General features: G+C 39.7%; 1 protein-coding gene across 1 annotated transcript in view; it reads right to left on the bottom strand.

The window, feature by feature from the left end:
* Nucleotides 1-6645: 6645 nt before the first annotated feature.
* Nucleotides 6646-20782, bottom strand: part of FER (FER tyrosine kinase) — a 192562-nt gene continuing 178425 nt past the window's right edge. The window contains exons 18-20 of the mRNA XM_075272244.1: nt 20460-20614; nt 8458-8580; nt 6646-7212 (exon numbers count right to left, since the gene is read on the bottom strand). Coding sequence (XP_075128345.1) covers nt 7070-7212; nt 8458-8580; nt 20460-20614 — 421 coding nt within the window. The 3' untranslated portion in view covers nt 6646-7069. The remainder of the gene's footprint in view (nt 7213-8457; nt 8581-20459; nt 20615-20782) is intronic.

Genomic DNA, 20782 nt, shown 5'->3' with positions numbered 1-20782 from the left:
GAGTGGAGATTTGGGATAGACAACATCTGGCTGTTACAGAAGGTAAAGGATGCTATTTAAGGATTATGCAATTTGCATTTCATTTACCCACTAGGTTGCACGGTTTTCTTTAAATCGTTGGATTACAGGAACAATCCGTATAAACATAAAAGGCAAGCGGCTCTTCTACTCAAAGTAATGGCAGCTATTTTTTCACGTTGAGAGGGCATACAGTTCTATGAGGCGTTATTCACATCTATGCATTTAAAATGAATATAAAACACAAAAGAGGGAATGAGCAATTTGCAGGTGCTTTAAAGTTTTACCTTGCACAGCTTTTATGGATGGGCCTTTAACACACACTGAGGACTGATTCAAGATAAATATTAACACTTTTCCCTATTTCAGAACAGATTGCCTGTTAGGATATGTTCAGAGTTTTTTATACTTCTCAAATATGCCTTCTAGAGATAAGCGAACACTGTTCGGATCAGCCGATCCGAACAGCACGCACCCATAGAAATGAATGGAAGCACCTGTGACGCTGACTTTGCTGGCGGCCGGCGTCACAGGTTTTTCATTCATTTCTATGGGTGCGTGCTGTTCGGATTGGCTGATCCGAAGAGTGTTCGCTCATCTCTAATGCCTTCTACTGTTTAAAAGGGAGTCCATGATGAACACGTTTCCAGCACTGATCATTGAATGGAGCTAGTAAGCATGTCAATCCACATCCGAAACCGTGACTGATACCCATCTAAAGTAATGAGGTAAGGAACCCCATACTGCTGGTGCTGTAAATAGAGAGATGGCCATGCACACATCTCTCAAAAAGAGCAAAGCATGCCTACTAATCTGTATTTGGCACACCCATAGAAACAAATGTAAAAGGCTGCACATGAATGGCCATGCTTCTAGGTCCCCTGATCCCCATTCATGAGATTGATGCCCAGAGTTGCAACTACATCTATATGAGACATTTATGGCAAATGCTGTACTGCTATGCTGATATTCCACAAATGTCTGAGATGGGAAATCCCATTAAACTGGTTCTCCCAAAGTTGGAAATTTCAACAACAGATGGACAGTAGATGTAGAACATATACGGTACATATATTTTACGTAATCATATATGGAATGAATGGATAAATTATTGAGGTAATATATTTAACACATAGGATGTGAACACAGCGATACATTTGGTTTTTCAAAAATAACAAAAAGGGCCAAATAGATGTAATATTAGTGTATAAAAGAATTACGTATGACCTTTACTCACTTACGTAAGCAGGACACAAGAACTGATCATATTGCCCACAGCAACAATTAAAAATTATGGCTGCTTTGTATGGGCAACACCTCAACTTCTTTTCTACATAAAACTCCATATGTTTAATAGGAGTAACTAATAAAGGTGCTATTGTATAAGTGAGGACAAGCATATTAAACTACTTTGTCTTATAACAATGCTGCCTCAGCTTACAATAAGCCTGCCGTAGGTACAGATTATGGCATCTGACATATAGGTATACAAATAAACAATTTTGTCTATTATCACGTCCATTATTATTATTTTATCCATTATCATGGGGGAGCTGTACTTTAACAGGTAAGAAGTACAAGTGTCACCATTGTATTTGCTTTGGTCACCCAAGATTACACATGTTATAATGCAGATTACGTTTGGCATGGTCGCAGGTAGCATCTCATTTGCTGACATGCCAGAGAATACAATGTAAAATGATCATTATTCCTATGATCCTACTATAGTCTAATCCTATCAGAAGGCTTAAGTTATCTCAACAGTCTGGTAATGGTAATGGGGAAAATCTAGATTTTCCAACACAAGTTAGCTCTAATATAGGTAATTTAGTGGCAAATATCGGAGGGACCTACCCTGTAACTAAATGAACGACCCCTTAACAGGTTTTGCAAAATGACTTACAATATAAGACAAACTAGAGCTAATTTTCCAATCCTTATAGCTTTGTCTATAAGACCAGCTACACCAACTGGTGGTCTCAGCAATAACAAAGACTAAACTCCTATACCTATGTTTTTCTATTAGTGGGTTTCCATTACACTTATAGTTATAACTCTTCTGTGCTTAAAATTTAAAGGGGTTATGTCATGAAAATATGTTTTTGCTCTATAGGATGGTGGGGGTTTGAGATTCCCACGAATCCTGAGAATGGGGGGTATTCCCCCCCCCATTGTGCATTCAGACTGACTGAAGTGAATGGAAGCATGGATTTGTCTCTTCATCAAGTTACAGGCCTAGGCTGAATGCACACACTCCGTGTTCTCCGGATCAGTGAGGGTCTCAGTACCCACAAGATAAATACCTCTATTGGCATGGCACAACCCATTTAATACTAACAAAACAGAGCTTCATATGAGTAGTAATACATTCATTTAAGCCATTTTCAATAAAAGGTAGAACCGAAGGAATGAATTCATCATTCATTCAATAAAAGCTGAAGCTTTCCATAGACACAAGGACAACTTTCCAAAATAGACGAAATCAAAGGCCACAGCTCGAACTTACAAAAAGCAGAAATCCACCATTGACAACCATCATTGATAAGGTTTGGGCCATTTCATCTTCCCAACCTACTGAAAACACAATAAATAAGGTGGCAACTGTAGGAAGTCCAGGTCCTTAAAACCAGCTTTAAATGCCACTTTCACATCTTTGGCATCCCACTGTAAAATTAACCATGCAACCCTACGACTCCATACCATCTTCAATTTGAGTGGAGGTCTAAAGATGACCCAAACTAGTCTACAGAGCCTTACTGTACCACCTCCTGCTAAAATGTGCACAAATAAAATTGAATGATCTATTAGATGCCTTATTATGGTTCTATTCTGTACGTGAAGTCCATAGGGTAAAATATCTGTTTAATAACAGATAACATACCATTTAATAACATAGTAGCACAGAGTTTTCCTATATCTTTGTTGTACTGTAGAGACTTTGTGTACCAGACACAGCCTGTACCAGCACATTCTAACAAGTAGCCTAAGGACACCAGATACATGAATGTCACCAACTGAAGAAACGCCAAAAAGCTGAAAAACCATTGAATTGCAATAACAGGGAAAAAACTAAATCTATGAGAAATATAAAATAAAATTTATAGTGAACATTAAATATTCACTATTTAGGTCTTCAAATATCTATTTCTGTCTGTTTAATAACATAAATGGTAGTGCCAAATGGCAGCAATAATTTGGGGTGTTAGATGTATATGGTTTGTCCTTCAGAGGAGATCATCTCTCTGGCAGGCCATGTAAAGGCCTCTTTTTTGGCTCAGGATACAGCAGTAATTAGATTAATTAATTCCAGAAGTTGTCAGCTCCGTCCAGCGCGTGTATTAAGCAGGTGCCACAATTCTGCCGCTGTTACCAGACGTTTTACTTGATGCTGTAACTGCTTTCTCGTTACATAATTCTTCTTAATTAAAGTAGACTAAAAATATTTTTCTATTAATAGGGTGTGCCTACTGGCCATATCTAATACAATGCTGGAATAAGTCTATATAGAAAATGGCAAGGCTAGAAGACAAATTTTATCTGAAAAAAAAAATAAAAAATGATAGACTGCTTTTGCAAAACTTATTTTATAAGATCTGACTCTGTTCACATTACTTTTTAACCCTTCTTTCCTTTTACCACAAGTTGCTGGTGATTAACAAGAATAGTGTAGTCTGCAACATGAACGCCCATCTTGGTAGACTCCATTATAAGGCTAATACCACACTACGTGAGGACTCAGTCTGTGTGTGTGCCGGATACCAGGCTGTACACTATGTCAGGAGACAGACTCTTAGAATCATTGCCATCTAGGCCTCTGCCTCTCCCTACATAATCTTCTATATTGTAGTCACTACAGGAGAGACAGGGACCTCTAGCATTATACATAACTACCGTATACTGCTACGAGCCACTCTCCCAGGATGGTATAAATCTGCCACACATGGACCAAGTCTCACGTCACATGGGATTTTCTAGGATCCACTTGAAAATCATTCTTTTATTACTTCCTTAAAAATGGAAGCCACAATGGTAATGTGAATAAAGCCTTAAATCAATATAAAACTTAATTACCAGTACAAACAATTTACTTTATATGCTTGAAAAATTCTGCTGGTTCAAGAATCTCAGACGACCATTAACAGCTATGTAACTGCTGGAACTATCCAGGTATTGCTGATATTTTTTGTGGTCACAGCATCTTTGGGGTCACTACGCAAATCCATTCACTGACAATAGTGAAGGAGTCACAGAGTAACATGTCAATATTTGGTCACGCAACAAGAATCACAGCCAAAATCACCATGTAGCCTCAGCCTTACAGAAATTTGTAAAGTGTGGAAACCTCTCCTATGAGAAACCAGCAGGATTTGCATTTTTTTTTTTCATCTTTTGTTATAACTCGAGGGAGAAAATAACTTCTAGCTCAGATAAGTAAAGGATATATTACTTACAGTACTAAATTAAACTACCAGATTAATAGATTTTATCCAAAAAAATTGTGTTCGAAAGTGGAGTTTTCTTGAACCATGTGGAAATAAATTAAGATTGTGGCCTTCATTTATAAACATTAAGATCTGCTTGAAAAAGTAAAACCAGTAGCAAGCTTTTCTGAGGTCCAAAGTCTTAGAATAGGGAAATCTAAAAAACTGTCGATAATCCCTGGCAGTGTTCTAGATAATAGTATAAAACATTTTGGTCAAGTCGTAAAATGGGTATAGCACAAACACCACTAACCCCCTATCCACAGGACATAGCATACTTTTCTTCTGATCGGTGGAGGTCTGACTACCACAATCATGAGAAAGTATTGTATAGTTCCCTTGTTCATAGAGCAGCAGATGCACACACAAACTACCACTCTATTCAACTTCATGGGACTGCTGAAAATGGCAAATTGTACACTGTACAGCTACCTATAGTAGTCCATAGAGCTGAATGGAAAGGCAATGGGACACGTGTGAACGGCGCTCCATTCAAATAGAAGGATTTGGAGATTTGTGGTCAGAAGACAGCTGATAAACCAGTTATTCCTTATCTTGTGGATGTGTTTGTGGTACAACCCATTTAATGTATCCTGAATGAAAAATATAATCAGTGTATATACACAAGCCCTTAAACTTTTTATTGTCCTTATTTTGTAAGCCCCTCTAAGGGCTCGTTCACATCTGCGCCCGGTCTCCGTTCTGCAGGTTTTCGTTTCCTACACAAAACTGAGCAGGAGACGGAAACCTGCAGGACTCTTTCATACCCAATTCATTTGAATGAGTTTGAAAGATGTCCGGCCGTGAGCGCCGGTCAGCGTTTTATTCTCTCCGCCGCGAAACCGTTATTTTTAAATCGGACACAGAGTCGGACATGCAGTACTCTGTGTCCGGTTTAAAAAATCGGTTTCGCGGCGGAGAGCATAAAACGCTCACCGGCACACACGGCCAGACCCGGTCTTGACAGCTTTCCGTCTTCTGCATGCAGAAGACGGAAAGCTCAGAACGGACTCCGGGCGCTAGTGTGAACCCAGCGTCACCTTGCTATAGAAGGATTTGTCAGAAAATTGGCAACTAGAGATGAGTGAATCGAAGCTGACGAAATGGAATTCGATCCAAATTTCAGTAAATAGTCAATACGCGTTGAATTGGAATTTTCTCACGCTTCATGGTAACTAATCGCATTTTTTTCTAAAATGGCTGCTGCACATGCTAGGACATGGGGCAGGAACTCTGGGAAGGAAGGATCACCCACAATGATATGCGTGCAGTCAATCAACCCTGTGATGTTACAGCCCTTTTACCCTTCATGACCTCCCACGGCATCGGGAATGGGTGTTTATTTGTAACTGACAGCTAACACCCTGTTATATAACCCCCGGTCGGACCACAACAACGATTGGTTTTTTTAACCTCTTGGATTCCGCAGTCAAACATGACTGCAGTATCCAAGGGGTTCGCCATGCTACATGTCCCCCTTGTCACCCACCCATGGCGAGATCAGGTGCTGCTGATATGCATCATCTGCAGCCCGGGGTCTGGCCAGTGACCCCAGGCTGCTAGTAGCCCCCAGTACCTGGTTGATCCTGCCCAAAAGTGACAAAGTCAGCCTGTGTGTCTTTATAGGCTGACTTCCTCTATACATGTGTATTGCAGTCTATAGTGCTGAACCAGCAGCGATCAGTGCATCGCTGGTTCAGGTCACCTAGTGGGACATCACTAAAAATCATGCAAGGTACAGTGTTTTATACCACTATACATGAAAGTTTTTTAAAGTGATTTGAAGCAAAATAATTCAGATAGAATCGAATTTGAAAATTCAGCAAATTCAGCCGAATCTAATTTTGGAAAAATTCGCTCATCTCTATTGGCAACTCTTACAGGACGACCTCTGTACTTCTTGCTGTCACTTTTGGAAAACATAGAAAAAAGAATTATAACCAATAACAGTCTGGAAATCGGAGGGAAGAAAGCTTATCTATTATATGTAGAAAACGTGTGATTTATCGCAGATAGAAATTGTTTTCAATCTTGCATATATTTTAATTTTAGGTTTTCTCAAATGATTTGGATTAACCAAAGATATTGCTTCTAAAAGAAAAAGTGCACAAATAATTAGGATTTTTAAGGTTATGTTTGGCCTAAAAGTACTAACTATACTGTATCTATAACAGGATGTGAAATTTCCGCAAAAAAAGTACGATGTAAAAAACTAGAAAAGTTTCACAATGTTCAATAATGGATGTGTTCAACCGATTGTGTGCCATTGTCTACAGTGAAAACTCCATTATCTCTTACAAGGTGTCAAGAGGATGATATATAGAGAATTTAGGAACAATTCTCCAAAGATACAAGAAGTTTCAGAGCCTAAGGTATAAATTCTGTGCAGCACACCATGACATTAATACATAAAGGGAACAATGTGTTAGCCATGATGCTGTTCAGTAAAAAGGCACATGCAGATTCACTAGACAAGATGACGGCAGTATTTGGTAAAGGCAGTGTGTTTAACAAATATACCAAACAGAACTACTATGCTACAAGGTAAGTGTCCATCAGTGGGTTTGGTACTATGTCATTTTCTTCTTGATTGAAGAAAGCTCTTTCTGCATCTCAATAAACTTCGGGCGATTTTCTGGCTTATATTCCCAACACCACTGCATGATTTTAAAAACTTCCTCCGGGCACTTCTGTGGAGCAGACATTCGATAACCTGCAAGTGAAATGAATGACAAGGAAACAAGGGAACATGTCATTGTTGTACACAGAAAATATCAATGGGTTACAAAAGGTAATACAAAGTATAATGCAAACTAAATGTAGTGCTGTAGAAACATGAATTTTCTAGAATTCAGTAAATACTAAATAAATCAACAGCAGATGTATATACAGATTTATGATTAGCTGCAGTGTTTTACTATGGCCTTATAGAGGAACCTTGTACCATGGCAGCACAATGCAAAAACACTCTTTATTGGTTATTTACGTGAGCTAAGGAAGTGCCAATTCTGGTACAGTGGGAGTCTCTCCAGCAAATCCTGTTCACTATTGTTTTTAATCTTTCATTTGGTCGCTTCATCCAAATTTTCTTTGTCAAATCTATTGTATTATATTATTACAAGTCTTTATCAAAGAGAATCTAGGCTTTGACAGCCTGACCTAAAGATGCAACATTAATGTGAGACTGGCAGAGATACAACCTCCTAGACAACCACCATTCAGCAGAGTAAAGGGATAAGTACTATAGTACCTTTACTGTACTAGACTCTGCACAATTTATGTGAGGGCTCGTTCACATCTGTGCCCGATCTCAGTCAGTCGGGTTTCCGTTTTCTGCAGACAGAAGACGGAAACCCGACAGACTGTGTCTGGCCGTGAGCGCCAGGGAGCGTTTTGTGCTCTCCTCGGCGAAACCGTATTTTTTTTAACCGGACACAAAGTCCTGTATTCCGGCTTTGTCTCCAATTAAAAAAAAAAACGGCTTCACCGTAGAGAGCACAAAACGCTCCCCGGAGCTCACGGCCGGACAGTTTCCCAACTCATTCAAATGAATGGGTTTGAAAACTGACTGAAGGTTTCCGTCTCCTGCCCAGTTTCGGGCAGGAAACGGAAACCAGCATAATGGAGGCCGGGGCGCAGATGTGAACCCGGCCCGAGTATCGAAGCAGAGTCTGGAACTCTACTCTGCCCATTTAAATGAATATGGCTGAATGGCAATACCAGACGCTGTTGCTATTGAAATCCCTTCATTCTGCTGAATGGTGGGGGCTCCAAAAGTATGATCCTCTGTAAAGTAGGTCAACAACGTAAAATACAGGAAAATGCTTTAAACAACCAGTTAATAAAAACACCCAAAGCATACTACATAACACATCTGCTATTCTCATTTAATACAGCACCACACAATGGATAACAGTCCACTTCTTTTCATGCCAGGGTGAAACTGACAGTATATTACCTTTTTCTACTTGCTCGCGAGCTTGCTGATTGGTCATTCCTGGATAAGGACACACTCCTAAACTGAACGTTTCCCACAGAAGAATACCAAAGCTCCACACATCACTTTCAGAACTATATCGTCCTGTAATAGAAAATAACAGCAAGAGAATAAAAATTAAAATAGGGGGCAACACGGCGGCTCAGCGGTTAGCACTGTAGCCTTACAGCGGTGCAGTTCTGGGTTCTAAGGGGCTCACAAGCAACATTTAAACAAAGAATTAAAAAATAAATAAAATAAATAAAATGCAGGGGAGGACGCTCTGGTTTTCACAAAGCAGAGCTATCAATCCTGAGCTTCTCTCCACTTCATAATGGAATAAATTGTGAACTTGCCAATACTCATAACATGATGGAGTGCAATACATATATACTATATGTACACAACCCTCGCTGAAGTCCATGGGAGTGATATCAATATATCTCTCTCTCTATCTATCTTTATCTATCTATCATATAATATTTAATTTAATAATATATAATAATTAGAGATGAGCGAACAGTAAAATATTCGATATTCGTTTCGAATAGCCGCTCAATATTCGACTATTCCAATGAATATCAAACCCATTATAGTCTAAGGGGGAAAAATGCTTTGTTTCAGGGGAACCCATCATTCGACTCAGGAGGGTCACCAAGTCCACTATGACACCCCATCAAATGATGACAACACCTCTGGAATGCAACTGGGACAGCAGGGGAAGCATGCCTGGGGGCATCTAACAAGCCCAAGTCACAGTTTTACCCCACCATCACAGCCTATCAACTACACACTTTCCACACTCAAAAAAACCTCTATCAAAGTGGGAAAATACCTGGAAACCTTCTTTCTTCCCCAAATGGATGGACAGAAACCCAAATTTAAGCTAAAGAAACATTAACAAGCACCCCATTAAATCACGTTACCCATGACAACCACAGATGGAATAGGCAATGAGAAATCCAACAGTAGCCATCCTGAACTGTCATTGTGGATGTGTGTGGATGTGTGTGTGTGATATGGTAAGACCTTCCAAAATTCACTTTTCTGGCCCTTAACGTGAGCCCTTCCAAATTAAGTTAGAGGACCATTAGCTGAGCTATCAGCAGAGTTTTAGGCCCTTTAACTTAGTTCAACCTTGCACCAGCAGAGTTTTTTGCCCATTGGGTGAGTTGAGCCTTGCAGAGTGTTAGCCCCTTTAAAATTGTTAGCCCCTATAACGGTGGTTCCAGAACCATCACTCTCATTGTGTGGGATTGATGCAGTGGATTGGACTGAGGACCCAGACATTGACCTTGATTGGGAAATTGATAACATTTTGGCATCAAGTCAACTTTTATTTAGAGGACCACAAAGGTGGAGAATTGGCTGCAACCACTACTACCGGTAATGGTCCTCTAATATCAGACTCTATATTACCCCTACAGGGTTCTAATCAGGTGTTAATAGTCCAAACAACATGCTCCAGTACTTCAGATGTAGATCCGACACCAGATTTAACCAAGCTTCATCATCATCATCATCCTGCTGAGATGGAGCCACTAAAGGAAACCTTGCCTTCCAAGGCATGTTCTGGAGCTGCAACTGATCCAAAACTAAACACAGAGTCCTTTGGAACAGAACAAAATACACCAGCAGTGTTTTTGGCCCTTAGGGTGAGTTGAGCCTTGCACCAGCACGTGTCCCATAACATCAGTCGGCCCTAAGTTCTGCGCTTTGCACAAAGTTCCCCTTGACCACCGACGCGTAGACAAGTACATGCGGCCAGGGATGCTACATCTCAATCACGGCACACTGGCTGAATGTAGTTGAGGTTTGGGACCAGGTCGCAAACTGACGAAGGCAGGCGTGCCGAAACGCGCGCGTCAGTTGCGAGCCGGCGGTTCCTCTTATTGCCCCCCTACTTCTGCTTACGTGGTTTATATCATGGGTAAGCTGTACTTCCATTTATTAATATGACAGACCTGCTGTGTAACCTCTGCTGCCGCTGATTAAGTCTCTTACAATCTACTTTGTGGCCATTTTTTCTTGTCTAAAAGTACTCAATGCTTACATGTTGTTATATTATTTTACTTTTAGCTTAATTGCGCTTTTGCCTTATTGCACTATATATACTAAAGGATACATTTGGCTCCTTCTGGTAGCATTTGTATAATCTGGCCTTATGCTTTAGCTTACCTTGCTGGTCCATGTGGTATATATATATTCTGTTTACCACTCACGTTTAATTACATTTAATAACTATCCTGGGCAGTATTGGACTCTTTGCTGTGCTCTTTTTTGTACATTTATCTGTGTGTTACTCTCATCATATATTTCGTATAACTTTTTAATGTGATACTATTAAAGTTTGTATATTCCTTATTACCAGTTTTGGTCTATTTTTGACCTGACTATTTTGAGTATCTGTATACCTATTTCTTTGTTTTTTCTCTATTAGTTTGTGGTATAGGCACGATTTTGGATGTAGGACCCTACTTTGGGAACATACTATGTGTCTCAAAACTATATTTAGTTTTTCCCTCTTATGTGCTTGGTTTGTTTTTATCTTAATATTTAATATCTATCTTATAATATTTAATAATATATACCATATCTATCTATCTATCTATCTATCTATCTATCTATCTATCTATCTATCTAGCTATCTATCTCTCTATCTATCTGTTTAACAAAATGTATCCAGATTAGTAAAGAACAACTTTTGAGAGAGATTTACATACATGCAGTTTATAGTACTAACTGACCTCAGATTAGACATGAATTTTAGCAATTCTCTCAAAAGTGCATACATACATAGTTTATACCATTCATAGTTACAGCTTCCCCTTTTATATAAAACCGCATACAAGGTCATTATGTAAATTACAGCTAAAATGTAGCACAATCAGCAGACATAAAAATGCTAGATTACTAATCCGGCTTTAAACTGCACAGAAAGTTTTCATCCTTTGTGACTTGTACAGACTTTTTTGCATTAAACTTTCTACAGATTTCCAGCATTGTGAGTGCTGAACATTATCCCCGGCCTCCTGCTGTGCTGCTAATTTCCTTTGGTGGTACAGTACTTTACTGCCTCTACTTATTATCATCATAGCAAAGTTGCATGAAGCGCTGTGAAGACAGAGTGCAGCAGGAATGCCTTTGTGCAGCTTTTGCATACCAATTTGCACACAAGTCCATTTACTGCCTTTTCTAAATGGAGAAGCCTAATTACATTTTTCCCCTTATTCTGAATTCTGATCTGGTTAAATTTGCAGTGTTAATTTACAAAGAAACAAAAAAAAAAAACCATAACGAAATATAATAATAAAATTAGAAAAAAAAATCCATAGTCATCTAAATCAAAGTAGTTAAGGGATGAGTAAGGAACCACAGCAGCTGTCAGATTACAGGAGTAGTTTGTGATGAGGTGTGTGTGTGTGTGTGTGTGTGTGTGTGTGTAAACCACCAGTAGAGATTTCCTGATGCAGTGATGACATCTTGACGCAGAGACTGCTCAGTCTGTAACCTGATGCACCAGTCACAGGTCCCTGTGTTGGGATGTCATTGCTGCAGCAGAAAGATGATGATAGTGAGAGACCAGGCGATGTTAGAAGGCGAGCGGTACGGTTTTGGCTGGAACAAACCATGAATCAGCTATGTGCTTATTGTTATCACCTCTTTTTAGTTCTGTATTTTATTAGCCAACATCAATGTAGTGCAGTATAGAGAGGAAAATAAGCGCTTGTCACCAGTGCTGATAAAAACTCCCAGGAATCCTGAATTGAATGGAACATTTTCTTATACATCTGGTATCTAGTATAATACCATGGATTGTAGTATATTTCATTGCAACTTCAGAGCAAAATAACATGTTTTCCATAGATTTTTCAGTTTCCTTTTGTCAATGATGGCTCTGGATCTAATTCATGATGTAAAGTGAGGCACCGCTTGAAGACATATCATAGATCTAGCACTGAAACAAGTATGAGCTATTAGAGGTTGGAAAGGACTCTTTCCATTAAAGAATATGATATCTGGAATTGTTCCTCACACAGTAATATTTAATCTGCCAATCTTATTTTTTTACAAGCATTTTTCTCTATAAAAATGTGTTCTGCGGTTTGGCACTTTTGACTATTTTTCCCGCTATGGTGTTTACCATACGGAATATTTTTTTTTTATAGATTTGTAGAATGGGCGTTTTCGGATAAAGGGATACCTAACATGTATGTGTTTCACAGTATTTCAGTACTTTTATAAGTGTTCTAGGGAATGGGGGGTGATTTGAATTTTTATTATTTTTCATATTTTTAATTTTTTTTTACTTTTTAAAATTTTTTTGTTTATGCATTTATTAGAACCCCTAGGGGGTCTGATTATTAATGCACTGCATTACAATGCTAATGCATTGCAAAATACCGGGAATTCTATTGCAGGCTACATAGATTAGCCTACAATAGAATCCAGTGAATGACAGGCCGAGAATCCTTCACAAGGCTCCCCGCTGTCATGGCAATGGGATCCTGAACCCAGGAAAATGGCACCTCGGTCAGCTTTGACCGAGACGCCGGAGGGGTCAATGCATACGATGGTGTGAGCACCAACCGTGGGCATTAGCGCTGGATGTCTACTGTATAAAACAGTAGAGACCCGGTGTCTAAGCTTCCAAGCTCCCGCCATCCGCCGTAATAGTATGGCGGATGTTGGGAAGGGGGATAAAGGGGTTTTCCCATCTCCCTGTTTCTCTTCTTCTCACTTCCTGTATCCCCCCCTTCCCCAGCTTGCTGAATAGGAAACTATGAAGTATCAATAACTTATGCAGATCAGATAATATGCACATTCTTGTAGAGAACGGACTCAGTTTTATCAGTGTGTTTACACAGACAGATAACAGACTCAGCTTTATCAGCAAACTGCAATTAGCTGAACGGATTGTCCTGCCAGCAGAGCAGTGAGTGGTGTCACTTGTCCTATCTCACAGATCCGTGGTTAGGGTAACGCTGTGTAAACAATAGGAGAAATAAGTTCACATAGCAGGAAAACAAAGCAGCATTTCGAAAACAATGTATTTAGGACAAGTCTTCAATTTACATAAGCTGCCAGTATAGATAGGATCCTTGACATGGGAATACCCTTTTAACTAAATCGAGTTGTGATTCATAAGAATATCACGTTTTCACCTTTTGCAGCTATGTTCACATAAACGTGATAAAAAAAGGTTGTCAAAAACAGATGAAATAGTTTTCCAAGGTGAGTTTTACCTGTGGAGCACCCATAATCACAGATCCATCGCAGACTTGAGTCTAAAAAACGGATCTGTGAAAACTGCAAATTTACACAAAAAATGGTCGTCATATGGTTGTTTTCCATATACATGTGAATTAGGCCTAAGCTGTTAGATCGCATGTCTGAGTAGGGCCAAGAAATTTCCAGCTTCCAGGGCAGCAATAAAGAATTGAAACAGGCTGGGCACATGAAATAATTTATATGAATGCAAGTTGTAAATATTATTATTATTATTGTTTATTTATATAGCACCATTAATTCCATGGTGCTTTACATTTGGGGGTTTACATACAATACACAAAATATACAGGTAGATATAATACTAACAGTGACCGACTGGCACAGTGAGGTAAATAAATAATAATGATAATTATAATAATTAGAACAATAAATATTATTAAAGATATTTAGCTATAATGAAATATTGTAATCAGAATACAAAAGCAGGCTTACAATTTCAGGATATTTTTGTGAATTATTTTTGCAGGGTCTCCCATGCCATAGCTAGTTATGCCATAGAAATAAAATGCAAGGGCTAAAGCAAGTAAACTGTGAAACGTCTACTGGGACAGAATATTATAATTTGCTTCAGCAGCTAGGTGGGCAAAAGGCCATACCGACGTCTAAAGATAAGTTTGTTTTTTAAACTTTTTTAAAATAAATTCTTTATTTAAATTTCTCAATAAACAGCCAAACGAAAACCTTCAAACAGAAAAATAAATACAGGATGCCACTTAGCACCAATAGGCAGAATGAAATATCAATACACTTGTAAATAAAGAACATTGGGACTGAGCTTTTCTACATGGCAAAGTAGCAATTTGGTACATTCAGTTATCAAAAAGATGGGTACACATCAGTGCTCCTGCACCAGAAGGAGCACAAGGGAAGGGGGAGGGAAAGAGGTCAGGACTCCTGACTCAGGAGCAAGAAGCAGGGAAGAAAGCGTGAGGGTAGATAGGATAGGAAAAGGGACAGAGAGAAAAAAACAAAACAAAGGGGAGGGGGCACCACTTTGGGGTTTGTTTTTTGCACTGTTTTATATAAAAATACAAATCTAAAACTAAATATTCTCTATAACAAGAAGCCCCAGTGTCCAACTCACTCCACAGTGGCACAGGAGGGGGAATTAGAAAAAAGATTATTCACACTATCATCATATCCTCGGGGTTCAGCTGTTCAAACAAGCACCTCCATTTATCATGAAAAGCCTGAAGTCAACCCTTTACCTCAAAATTCAACCTTTCATATAATAAAACTCTCAACACCGTTCTATGCTGGTCTTTATCTGAGGGAGGTTCATTAGCAAGCAGCAAACCATTTTTTAAGAATCTGAAACCTTGTCAAAAAGAAAGCAGTCGACCAATAATGTGTCTCTCTGATTCCTACATCTTACACCCGCCACCTACAAAACCCCTGAGCAGCACCAGGCCCCGATATCCATCAACGCTGACGACTCTAAAATCAGTGCAATCTGGAACCGGTAACTGTGTAGCTTAGGACCACTCCAGATTAAATGTATGTGGTCTGCCCGATCTAAAGTACATTTTGGGCAAAGGTGCACATAAACCAAGCTTTATAGCCATTCAGCCATAAAACACCATTTTCATGGCTACTCAAAACCATCTTATTATGGGACAGCCATAGTAGGGTGGCACTACAGAAAACTTCATTTAACCCATTTTGTGATTATTGAAGTTGTAGCAGCAGCATGTTAACAGTCTTGACGTCAGCGGACGCAATGTGCACCTTAACTATCTTTTCCAGCTGCGCTAAATTCGTTTAGGAGTTTAATAGACCATAATTAAGGCCATTCATTGTGCGGTTGGAGGTAACATTCGTTTTCTTGTCTGCTTACCCACTCACTTCAAACTTTGGCATGTTGTAATTTAACACTTTTCACTAAAGTCATTCCGTTCGTATATATGTTAAATGTAATTAGGTTTCTCGAGACAGTACAAGCTGAGCTAAAAACACTTGTACGTACAGTAATATCTGCAGACAAACCACAGTGCGGCACTTTTTTTGGAATAAATAAAATAATCATTGTTACAGCAGGCACCTTCTTGTTAACCAACGATATATTCCTAACATATTTTACAAATCTGCTGAGCAACTGAGCGAAAGCACTATTACTTATGAAAATACATTAGAGCCGGTGGCATCAAACACTTTATATGAATGAATAGCTTAACTAAAGAACACCTTATCCTGCAAGATGTTCCCTGAAAAATCTGGTTTCTGAATGTCTCGTCCTTGTTGCCAGGCTTGGTTTTAACATGAGGATACGCTAATGAGCTGGAGCGGAATACTTATAGCTCGAGCTCTTCAGATTAGTTTAACAATCAGAAAACAGAAGAGCGGTGTCAAGTGATCGTCATTAGATTTGGCGATTTTTATTATTTGCAAAAATGAGCAGTGCAGAGAATTAACAGTCTCTTCCAAGTGTTTGTGGAGTGTGCTGCCCATGATTGCCCCGGGCATGATTTACATGGGTGCGGCTCATTTCGGCTACTTCGCCTGATTGTGCTGATTGTATAGACATAAGGTGGATTAAGCAGAAGTTTAAAAACAGAGAGAAATTCATCAAAGACAAATGAACCTAAATGAGGTTGGTCTCAACATTACTTTCTCTCCATTGAATTCATTATTTTGTACTGTGAAGGTTTTCTTACAAGGTTACATAAACTGTCGGAATACAAATATAATATCTTTACTCCTGCGTGATAATGTGTGGAGGAAACAGAATCCCATAAATATACTCAAAAGTTCAAGATTTTATATTGATATTCTATCCTCGAAATATGTTGTTAATATAAAATTGGTAGGGGTGCTGGGAGTCCGAAACCCCAATAATCTTATATTGACAGTGGATCTCTGTCAAACTGTAATAGCTGTTGAAGCTCAGCATCAATTCAACTGAATTTGAGCTGAGATGCAATAGCGCAGCACAGCCACTACATGGTGTATGGAGCAAGCTACTTCTAACTCTGCACTCTGTGCCAAGAGCAACTAATCATTGGGAGTGTTGGATAGGCCATCAATATGAAGTCTTTAAAGCTGGCCATATACAGTTTTTGGTTTTTTTTGGCAAAAATTATTGATTTTTGCACGCAATTACTTTAATAAATAGTTCCATCCACAAAGGCCAACTTATGTATGCTAAAAGAAGACCTGGCGAGTTAAGTATATTTACTTGACCGAAAGTATCAATGTTTGAGAAGACCTGCGGCTTTAGGCCAATGATCAGCCAATCTGCAAAGACTCACTGAGATTTTTTTTAAAGTTAAACTAAAGCTCCTTTAGCCCCACTTTGCAGAAACAGGAGTTTTTTTTTGTTGTTGCAGATTTTGCTACAGTTTTTTGAGCCGAAGCAAGGAGTGGATTGAGCAGAAGGGAAGAAATATAAGAACTCCCTAGATATTTTCCATTCCTTTTGTAGCCATTCTTGGCTTTGGCTCAAAAAACACATAAGCAACACAAAAAGCTGCTTTTACACAACATGGGGCCTCAGCCTTGAAGTCAGAAAATTTCTTGATTTGCCTATTATTCAAGCACAGTGGACAGGAAGTTTTCATTAAGTTACAGAGAGGACAAGTTAAAGAATAAGGACTAAGCAAAACCAAGCCACTGAGACTACTGTCAATACCAGACAACTTCTGTAGTAGGATTGGCGCAGCTTCTGGAAATAATGCACTGAATTTTTTTCCATTCACAGCACTAATAAGCAGAATTCAGTCATATCAATTAAGGTAGTCTGTTAAAGGTTTATATAAGACATCTCTCCAAACTTTTATCCCCATTGTGTTCACACAGATTTTTTTGCAGGTGGCTTTTAACACGGAACCGCCTGCAAAAATGGCTCCCACTGACTTCAAAAAAAGCCATTCCGTTTTTTCCCCGCTAGCTAGTAGCAGAAAAAAGAAGCGACATGCCCTATCTTGCTGCGGATTCTGCAGCTAACTCAGCCGAAGCATCCGCGGCTTGAGACATGCTCCTGTTTAGACCCATTCATTCGGGTCTAATCAGGAGTGGGATGCCACTACGGAAAGCCGATCTTGCATTGGCATCCCATCGCAGCTAGTCATGCGGAATGTTCACGAGGCGGAAAAGGTTTCCGCCACCTTTTCCTCAGTGTGAAAATACCCTTATATTATATCTTATATTATATAACACATTGGCTAAGCAAATCCACCACTCAGCAATTTTTTTGTGCGACATTTATGAAGTGTTTCCAGAAATTTTAAAGGAAATGTATTGTTGTCTCTACTTTTACTTTTCTGGCATAGAAAAGTGATACATTTCTGTGCCAGAACATTTTCATGCATAAATTTGTCACTTTTTAGCTGTATACTCTGTGCTCATCCCTCTTGTTAGTGGGAGGGAGGAGACAGAACTGAGAAATTAACCATGAGCTACGCAAATAATAGGATGCAACTGACTGTTCTGATTTCAGATTCTGGCCCCTGGACTTTCAGAGATGCAACAAAATTATTAATAGGTCCACATCAGCCATTGTGCCTTGCTTTGACAATGAGGCAAGGCTAATCTAAGTAAAGCCAACAATGGAGCGTCTAATGCTCTAAATCAGGGGTTTCAAACTTATTTTGACTGGGGCCAACTACAGCCTCACAGGGTACCTTGAAGGGCCAAGATTTTAGACGTGTATAAAAGTTACTTCTCCTTAACAGTTAAGTGATTTATTAAGGACTCAGGAGTAGTTATATTTGTACATTACTACTGTTATAATCAGCCCTTTGAGGGCAACCAGGAAGAACATATTGTTAAAGGGATCCTATCATACAAACGCTTTTTTTTCTGAGTAATATGTCGGAATAGCCTTAAGAAAGGCTATTCTTCTCCTACCTTGTTGTCTTCTCCGCGCTGCCGTTCACTTGAAATCCCGGATTTTGTCGGTATGCAAATGAGATTTCTTGCAGAACAGGGGGAGGGCCCCAGTGCTCAAACAGCACTGGGGGCGTCCCCAATGGTGCTGAAGAAGATGGAGGTGGCGCTGGAGAGCGTTCTCTCGCAGCATTGGGGACGTCCCCAGTGCTGTATGAGCGCTGGGGCCCACCCCCAGTGCTGCAATAGAACTCATTTGCATACCGACAAAAACCGGGATTTCTACGGAACGGCGGTGCAGAGAAGACAAGGAAAGGTGGGAGAAAAATAGCCTCTCTCAAGACTATTCCAACGTGTTACTCAGAAAAAAGTGTTTGAAAGTTAGGATCCCTTTAAAGGGATTCTACCACTAAAACACTTTTTTTTCTAGTCACCACGTCGGAATAGCCTTTAAAAAGGCTATTTGTCTCTTACCTATGGAAGTGCTCTCCGCCGTGCTGTTCGTTCACAATACCGGTTTGTAACGGTATGCTAATTAGTTCTCTCGCAGCGATGGGGGCGTCCCCATTGCAGCTCGAAAACCGACCGCAGCGCCGCCTCTCTGGTCTTCTGTATCCTCCCCTTGCCTCTTCAGCGTCTGTCGGACGCCTGCACAGTATGCTCTCTGTTCGGCGAAGATTGCCGAACGTACTGCGCATGCGCGAAAGTGCGGTGCCCGCACTATGGCTGGGACCGCAATTTCGCGCATGCGCAGTACGTTCGGCAATCTTCGCCGAACAGAGCGTACTGCGCAGGCGTCTGACAGTACGCTGAAGAAGCAAGGGGAGGACACCGAAGACCAGAGAGGCGGCGCTGCGGTCAGTTTTCGAGCTGCAATGGGGACGCCCCCATCGCTGCTCCTGCGATGGGGACGCCCCCATCGCTGCGAGAGAACTAATTAGCATACCGGTACAAACCGGTATTTTGAACGAACGGCGCGGCGGAGAGCACTTCCACAGGTAAGAGACGAATAGCCTTTTTAAAGGCTATTCCGACGTGGTAACTAGAAAAAAAAATGTGTTTTAGTGGTAGAATCCCTTTAAAACCTAAAACAATGACATGTTACATACTATCCTCATCCTCTGATCATCAAATCAAATCAGATCATTTTCTGAATATAACAAAAATAAGCAAAATACAAGTACAACAATTCAATTGTATAGAAAATTACGTTTTATGCTTACCTATTTGTCAAGGGAATGGAAATGGGGCTGCAGCTACAAGGTGTCACCGACTATAGCGCACAAATATTTTTAGTGTGCGGCGCGCCATACATTGTAGTGGAGGTGCTTGGAGTTGCAACCCCGATCCCATTCACTTAAATAGGAGCAGAACTACTTTCAGCAGCCACATCAACTGATCACTGTGAGGTTCAGTTTTGGCACTGTCATCTGATCATCCATAATATACAGTAATAAATGTCATACATGTATTTAGCCTAGTTGTAAGCCATTTTAAGATTAAGACAGTATTAATAAATCTGCCTCGCAACCAAAGGAGCATAGAGAATAGCCATCCATTAACAAGAGGGGTGTTAGGCTACCTTGTTCTTGAACGCCAACAAGCTATATCAGGGATACATATTTCACTGCTCACACACTATTGGTATTTCCTATTGTCAATAGATTCACAGAAAGGAGACTCCTGGGAGGATAGGTCTATCTCCTTTCTGTGAATATATCAGGGATACACATGCATTATTGACTTTTGTAAAAACTCATTTGAGAAGTGAATAAGTCATATTATAGACAAAACGCAATAAAAATATACTAATTGACATTAACAAATTTTACAATTTTTTTTAAAAAATAAACAATAATAAGTCTTACCATAATTGAGGGCTTCTGGGGCTGTCCATTTGATAGGAATCTGTTTCAAACCAGATGATGAATATATTCCATCATCCTCCTGACGAGACATGCCAAAGTCACTGATTTTCAATACATTATTTTCACCTACAAGACAGTTTCGTGCTGCCAGGTCCCTAGGAAACAAAAATGTGTTGGAAAGGAATTGAATTTACCCTTAGATTAACAGCAGCACATGAATAACTCTACAACTTGTGATTTTTTTTTTTTTTTCTTTCAGCGTGGCCAAAAAGAAAATGTGAAGCAGCTGGTAAAATATCAGTAACTGGTCCTTGTACTGTAGG

The sequence above is a fragment of the Leptodactylus fuscus genome, chromosome 1 (genome assembly GCF_031893055.1).
Source record: "Leptodactylus fuscus isolate aLepFus1 chromosome 1, aLepFus1.hap2, whole genome shotgun sequence".
Taxonomy (NCBI): domain Eukaryota; kingdom Metazoa; phylum Chordata; class Amphibia; order Anura; family Leptodactylidae; genus Leptodactylus; species Leptodactylus fuscus.
The sequence above is the reverse complement of the archived record's forward strand: the minus strand, read 5'-3'. Positions and strand labels throughout refer to the sequence as shown.